This window comes from Cnephaeus nilssonii (assembly GCF_951640355.1).
Source record: "Cnephaeus nilssonii genome assembly, chromosome: 5".
In the NCBI taxonomy this organism is placed as follows: domain Eukaryota; kingdom Metazoa; phylum Chordata; class Mammalia; order Chiroptera; family Vespertilionidae; genus Cnephaeus; species Cnephaeus nilssonii.
The window spans coordinates 25,690,148-25,697,820 of record NC_137076.1 but is presented as its reverse complement, the minus strand read 5'-3'; the positions used below and the strand labels follow the sequence as shown (position 1 = coordinate 25,697,820).

Sequence of the window (7,673 nt, the reverse complement as noted above, 5' to 3'; positions counted from 1 at the left end):
ACCTCTTACTGAAAAACCATCGGGGAGTCTAGGAGGCTAAAGGGGGGCGGGCCGGGAGGCCGTGGCTTCCACCAGAAGCGTCACAGTTACTGGTCACCCTCCCTTAGGTGCCCTCCCAGAGCCGCCCAGCCATGGGCGGGCCACTTTTCCAGACTTAACGCTCATTGGCTGAACGAGCACAGGCTCTTCGAGGGGGAGGGGTGGCCTGGGGGGCTCCATGCTGTGGGGTCCCGTTCCCAGGTGTCGCAGAGGGCCCTTTAGGCCAGGAATGAAAATGGGGGTCCTGGGATGGCGGTGGGGTCTCGGCGTCTTCACCCCCGTACGCTCTACTTTTCGGCCCCGAACGCGGGCGGAGCCGGCGGCGGCGCGGACGTGACGTCATCACTAGGCGCCGCGCGCCCAGCGGGAGCCTTGACCTCGGGGCGTGCGGAGCGGCTTGGCGATGCTGCGGCTAGTCCGGGCCGGGGCGCGGGCCTGGCTTCCGCCCACCCGCTGCCAGGTGAGGCCGGGACTGGGAGCGGGGTCGAAGGACCAAGGTTGGAGGGTGCAGGGGTCGTGTCTCATTCTCGCCCACCGTTTACAGCGGCTGAACGTGCTGGCGGAAGAGGCAGCGCAGCCACCGGAGAAGCCGGAGCCGGTGGCGAGCCCGGGTGAGATTGCTGGGGTCTCCCCAAGAGGGGCGTCAACAGGGAGCTCGAACCCTTTCCCCAGACCCCTGACTTACCAATTGCTTCAGGTCCCCAGGCACCGGTACTGCGAAAATGCGAGCTCCCCTTACCCTCACACCGGCGTCCGGTGCAGGCCTGGGTCGAGTCCCTGCGGGGCTTCGAGCAGGAGCGCGTAGGTCTGGCCGAGCTGCACCCCGATGTTTTCTCCACGGCGCCCAGGTGAACTGAGAGCTGAAATGGTGAATTGGGTGGCAAAGGGACAATGAGCGCGGGTTTAGGAATCAGGTTGACCTGGGCTGGAGCCTCAGTTTCTCCACTTGTCAAAAGGGGATGATGATAGCTTTGCGCATTGGCAATGAGGTTTATCCGAGGCGCGATTATTGCGAATTGGGGGCGGGGGGGGACCGGGGGGATGATGATTTTTCCTGCTGCAGAGTGGTGAGGTTGAGAGCTGAGAGGTAACAGCCTCTAAGGATGCAGAACTCCGGAGTTTGCAGGGGTTAGGGATGCAAAACCTTTTTCAAATCCTGCCTTCCTTCATTGTTTCAAACATCAAGAGGCTGCCGTGATTATTAGATGAGATAAATGTTGATTATTGTTGCTGTTACTGGTGTTTGCAAAAATCGGTTACTAACAGTGTCTCAATCCTTTCTGCGTGCCTGGTACAGCCTATTTGCATTTTAGTTAACTAGATCTCATAGCAGCACTAGGAAGGGGTTCTGTTATCCTTGTTTTGTACATAAGGAAACTGAGCACAGACAGATTAAGAAATTTGCCCAAGGTCACACAGCTTGTAAGCTTTAAAGCCAGGATCTCAATCTTATGTGGGCCAACTCCCAGGGCTGGGTTATTGCTTGCCCAGGTGTATGATGCTCCTCATGTGCATGGTGTCTGGTACCATAATGGATGCTATTAATTCATTCCTCTTACTGTTATTGGTATGGTTTGCCCCTGCCTGTACAGAGTCCTAATCTAATAGAGGGTGACAAAGAAATTTTAAAACAACATATTTTGTTCTGTAAATATTTACGAAGCACCTATTGTATGCCAGATTCCATTCTAGGTGTAGTGAATGAACACTGATGTTGCTTACAATCTAGAGGAAGGGTCAGCAAACGTTTTCGGTAAAGGGTCAGATAGTAAATACTTTAGGTTTTGCAGACTAACATCTCCATGGCAACTATTGATCTCTAGCAATGTAGTGCAAAAAGCAGCCATAGATGATACATAAGCAAATGATCCTGGCTGTGTTCCAGTAAAACATATTTACAAAAAGAGGCAGCAGGCCAGATTTGGCTATTAGCCATAGTTTTCCAACCCCTGGCATACTATTACCCTGGCAGCTGTGTCCAGGGTAGCCACATAATGTGAGCCACATATTGTGCAATTTAAATTCTGCTGGTAGCCACATATTTTACAACAACGGGAAGAAACAAGTGAGATTGCTTTCAATAATATAATTTATTTAACCTGATGTAGCTAAAATATTGTCATTTTAACATGTGGCGCTGCCCACATTTTAGATGTTCAGTAGCCACACGTGGCCAGTGTCTACTGTGTGGGACAGCGCAGGGTTAAAGAGTCAAACCAGTTCACAGAGAAGGTGGCATTAAGTAAGCTGTAATGGTAGGAAAGGAGGAAGGTGTAGCTCTCTTTTTTGCAAGGGAGCTTCTCTGGGTGATAACATTTGGGCTGAGACCTGTAGGCTGAGAAGGAACCGGTCAGGGGAAGAGCATTTCGGGCAGAGGGAACAGCAAATGCAAAGACCTGGAGGCCAGACTCCATTTCACAGAATGGAATGGAGGGCAGTGTGAAGGTGGCAAGACCTGGAGTCAAAGAAAGGCTGAGGCAGATCACACAGAGCCCTGGCGGGGGAAGAGAGGAGCCTGGGTTTTCATCTAACGGGGTGGGGACGGTGGGAAGGTTTTAAGTTGAGGGAGACCTCTCGTGTCTCCTTCCTCCACAGGCTGGATATCCTGCACCAGGTCGCCATGTGGCAGAAGAACTTCAAGAGAATTGTGAGTGTCCTGCGTGGGGTGAGGTGTGGAAGCCCCTTGGTGTGTTGTCTCTGACTACTGGGCTTGGGCCCTCCTCTCTGTCCTGACCATTCGCTGGTGGGTCATTTGCCAGGCATTTTCTGAACACCCACTGTGTACTGGGCCTGGTGCTAGAGGATGGGACAGGAGAGATTCCTGCCCTCATGAAGCTCACAGTTTAGTTGGAGAGGTGAACATGAATCAAGTAGTGATCCCTGTAAATGTATGGTTAGGGAAGTTATCCCACAGAAAGGGATATTGAACCTCAGGTCTGCAGTAAGAGTAACTAGGTGAGCCCAGCCGACATGGCTCAGTGGTTGAACGTCGACCTAGGAACCAGGATTCCCAGTCAGGGCACATGTCCGGGTTGTGGGCTCAATCCCCAGTGTGGGTGTGTAGGAGGCAGCTGATCAGTGATGCTCTCTTATCATTGATGTTTCTAGCTCTCTATCCCTCTCCCTTTTCTGAAATCAATAAAATAAATATATTTTTAAAAGTAACTAGGAGAAGGGGATAGTGGGGCTGGGGTGGAGGTAGTGGGGACAGCATATGCAAATGCCCTGTGGCAGGGGCCAAAAACAGCCCAGTGGAGCTTAGAGGTCAGCAGGAGTCATGGTGAAGACCTTGGATTTTATGCCAAGATTGAAGAAGCCATTATCAGTCAGGATCTCTGCCTTCCATCTGCCCACCTCCGAAGTCTAGCGAGTTCTCCCCCTGCCCACACCCTCCCTGGCTCCTTGTTGCTCTAGGAATGAAGTGGTTAGCGATTCTCCGTGCCTTTCCCCACGCTCCACCTTCCTTTCAGTTGCAGCCACATTGGAATTATTCCAAAAAATACTGAGCAACTACTGATGCCAGGCAGTAGAGTCCCTGCCTTTCTAGACTGTCATTCGGGAGTGCAGGAGGGAACTCTTGATTTCCTTGTCCTTCCTCCCTCTGAAAGTGATCTGTGCTTGTCCTGATAGAGCCCCATTCTCTGTGTCTCCTCTCTGGCTCCCCAGTGGCAGGCCCAGTCCATCCAGGTCGCTGCTATATTCCTGGGCTTGGTGCCTTTTGGCTGCAGTGACATCTGTCTCATGAACCTGACCCCTCCTCACTTTGTGTCCACAGAGCTATGCCAAGACCAAGACTAGAGCTGAGGTGCGGGGTGGTGGCCGGAAGCCCTGGCCACAGAAAGGCAGTGGGCGTGCAAGGCATGGCAGTATCCGCTCCCCAATCTGGCGAGGAGGCAAGTGGGCAGGGCGGGGAGGAGGCTCGGGGTCTGGATGTTTCTTTATACACATCTGGCATGATGTCTTGTTGGTCCCATTCCCTCTACCCCACCTGGGGCAGGGACAGCAAGACTCAGACCCACACACCTCACCGCCCACATGCAGGCAGAGATCTGAGGGTCGTTCACTTTTCCCCATCCCCCGATTCTCCCCAACTCCCCCACCTTCAGCCACCTCCGGCCTTGGCCTCTCATCAGACTATGGCCACAGCCCCTTTTGGCCCTACCTCACATCTCATCTCTCCTGGCCCACACGTCACACAACACTCAGAGGATCTTCCTAAACCGCCCAGCTTCTGCGGCCTTTGCATGAGCTCCTTACCTTGCCATTCCAGGCACTGGACCCTCCCCATGTCCCCTTCACACCCTTTCTGCCCAGATAGCTCTTGACTTAGCCATCTTCCCTTTGTCTGGTCAACTCTGCTCATCCTTCTGGTGTGTTGGGGCCATACTCCTCCAGGAAGCCCTCCCTGACCTTTGGGTTCCCTGTCCATCCACGCCCACTCCCAAACTCCTCGGCTCCCATGCCCAGCCCCGATTCCCTCCGTAATCAAGCCTCTGTATGAATATGAATGGCGTGAGGGCAGGGATCCTTCCATCTTGTTCTGTGCTGTATTCCCAGAGCCCAGTGGGAGGGTGGACATACAGGTAGACAGTCCTCACTCAGGGTTTGATGGCTGAAGAAACAGGCCCAGAGAAGGGAAGTTACTAGTCTCAGGTGATGCCCAATCAGGCCTCCCCTCTCCATCCTTACCTGAGGCCCTGCCCTCTTTGCTGGAGTTGAGCCTGACAGCTGGCAGCCTACCCACCCCCACCCTCACACCTACCCCTGGGGCTAATGTTTTACATCCAGTTCCAGCTGGGGCCCTCACCTGTTTACACACCTCTGTCCCCACAGGAGGTGTTGCCCATGGCCCCCGGGGCCCCACAAGCTACTACTACATGCTGCCCATGAAAATGCGGGTGCAAGGCCTCAAAGTGGCGCTGACCATCAAGCTGGCTCAGGTACAGCCCCGATCCCATTGGGAGCCACTGGGGTATTTGGTGTGTGGGCTGTGAGGGCCTGGGAGAGATGGTAGCGCAGACCTCTGTCCTTTCTCCCATCAGGACAACCTGCACATCGTGGACTCCCTGGAGATGCCCACTGCAGACCCTCAATACCTGACGGAGCTGGCCTGCTTCCGCCGCTGGGGGGACTCCGTGCTCCTGGTGGACTTGTGAGGATTCAGGGCAGAGTGGGGTGGGGGCTGAGCTCCATCCTCTGCAGGCCTCACCTCCTGGCCTCTCTTTCAGAGTACACGAGGACATGCCTCAGAACATTGTGGCAGCCACAACGGGGCTTAAGACCTTCAACCTGATCCCAGCTGTGGGTGAGTGAAGGGCACGGGTCCACTCCCAGGTCTCCAGGGAGTGCCGGGGCCGGTTTAAGTCCTGGATCTGCCTCTCAATCACTGAGTGGCCTTGGACAGTAACTCTCCCCCCCCCCCCCCGCCCCCCAATCCTGGGAGAATGATGTCTTTCTTAAATGCTCTGATACCACATTGCCCACCTGCGCTCACAGTGCTGGGTGTGGAGTGAGTGCGAGGGCCACTGGCTGTCCCGACCTGGCTCCTCGCTCAGAGAGGCAGAGAGGCTGGATCAGGTCTGTCCTGAGCACATCACAGCTTTCACCGTGTCGACTGATTCCCAGAGCTCTCTCCCAGTCTCCTGAGTGCATTCCTGCTGCCTCCTGGTTAGCTGCACAAGGGGGTCTCCTAGGCATCTCCTTCCTTCCAGTGGCTTGGGCCCCACACCACGCCGTCACCCTCCACTCCAATGAGTCAGCTCACACGGTTGGCTCTGTCTTTAAACATATCCAGAATCTGACTGCTTCTTGCCACCCTGGGCCAGCCCCCTGCCTTGATCAGCACAGCCCCCTCTGCCCTCATCCCCACTGTCTGTCCCCCCACCCCAGCTGCCAGACGACAACCTGTGAGCACCTGAGTCTGCGCATATCCCTCTGTTGCCTCCAGCTCTGCATGGCTCCCACTGCACTCGGGGGTGGGGGGGAGCCCAAGTTCTTCCCAAGACCCACCAGATCCTGCATGACCTGCCTTGTCCCATCCCTGCCCTCTCTCCTCCCTTATTAACTGCAGCCCCACTGGGTACCCTTGGTACATTGTTTTTCTTCATCTGCTCTGTCTGTGGTCGGTACCCATCCATGGGAATCATGGCCAAGCAGAGGGCAGAGCCAGGCACATGGGAGGCTCTCAGTCAGAAGCTGATGGGTTGACAGTCCCTTGCCCAGGGTTCCCCATGGTGAGCTGCTGAGCCAGGGTTTGAATCCAGGCCGCAGGGCTCTTGACCCCATGCCAGACCATGGTATCTCTATAAGGGGAAGTGCTCCCGGGAGGAGGGAAAGGGGCTGCAGATGGGTACAACCCCACTCTGACTACACTCCTGCCCTGACTACACTCCCTGCCTCCCCAGGCTTGAACGTGCACAGCATGCTGAAGCACCAGACGCTGGTCCTGACCCTGCAGACTGTTGCCTTTCTGGAGGAGAAGTTGCTCTGGCAGGACTCACGTTACACGGCCCTCTACCCCTTCCGCCTGCCCTACTGCGACTTCCCCTGAGCCCCGACCCTGCGCCCCAGGGCCCACCAGCTGCCTTCCTTCCTGCAGCGCTCTCCATGCCAGGTGCCTGCTCTGAGCCACGCCGAGACCCTGGCGGTTTGGGGGCCTTGCGCCCACCCTGCGAGGGCAGCACTATCCAGGCTCCGCCGTCCCAGTAGGAAGCTGAGGCCGTGAAGAGCGGCTGGGCGGGCCAGGCCGGCGTCACAGTCATGGCCAGGAAGGGGCAGCTCGGCAGAGAGCCCAATCAAGCTCCCGTCCAATTCTCTCTTTTCTGTTTTAAAGATAAGCTTTATTTTTAATTACAGAGGAGAATCAGAACAGCTCATTGCCATGTTGTGAATAATTCCATCTGGCAAGTTGGGCTCTTTCCTCGGTGCTGGGCACCGCCAGTCCCTCTCCTCAAGGGGCGACCTCAGTGCTGTTTATAGGAATGTCTCAGAGGTAGCTTCCCTGGGTGAGCCAGCTCCAGGGACAGAGGGTTGGAGCACTGCCCTTTCCTGGGAACCTGCTCCTGGCACCTCCTGGCTCTCGGGCACCCAGACCCTGTTAGGAGAGCATGGGTACCGACCACAGGAAGCTGGGAGCGTGCCTGGGACAGCTAGTGCCGAGGGCATGTGGTTGTTCATAGTGCTGTACACCTGCTTTCCTAACCGGCTCTGGGTCCCATTTGTTATGGCCCTTCAGCCCGATGTGCGGGCTTGATTCCACTAGTAGGTGCCATATGCTTCCATCCCAATGATTTCCCCTGAGCGCAGAATCAGAATCACTGTGGTCAATAAAAGAGAGAATAAATACATTTTTTAAAACACCAAACCAGTATCCCAATTCTTGAGTCTGCTGATGTTGTTTGCCCTCCAAGTTAATTTTTAAAATAATCATAATACAGCCCAGCAGGCATGGCTCAGTGGTTGAATGTTGACCTATGAATCAGGGCACATGCTTGAGTTATGGGCTTGATCCCCAGTGTGGAATGTGCAAAAGGCAGTCGCTGAATGGTTTTCTCTCAACATTGCTGTTTTTATCTCTCTCTCTCCCTTCCTCTCTGGAATCAATAAAAAAATATTTTTAAAGATAATCATCATTT

General features: G+C 54.9%; 1 protein-coding gene across 1 annotated transcript; it reads left to right on the top strand.

Annotated features, from left to right (window-relative positions):
- The first annotated feature begins 233 nt into the window (after positions 1–233).
- Positions 234–7,402, top strand: MRPL4 (mitochondrial ribosomal protein L4). Its single transcript, XM_079773275.1, has 9 exons — positions 234–499; positions 584–650; positions 737–887; positions 2,635–2,686; positions 3,815–3,932; positions 4,873–4,979; positions 5,082–5,191; positions 5,268–5,344; positions 6,444–7,402. The coding sequence occupies exons 1-9, from the start codon at positions 443–445 to the stop codon at positions 6,587–6,589; spliced, it is 885 nt and encodes a 294-aa protein (XP_079629401.1). The 5' UTR covers positions 234–442; the 3' UTR covers positions 6,590–7,402.
- The last annotated feature ends 271 nt before the right edge of the window (positions 7,403–7,673 follow it).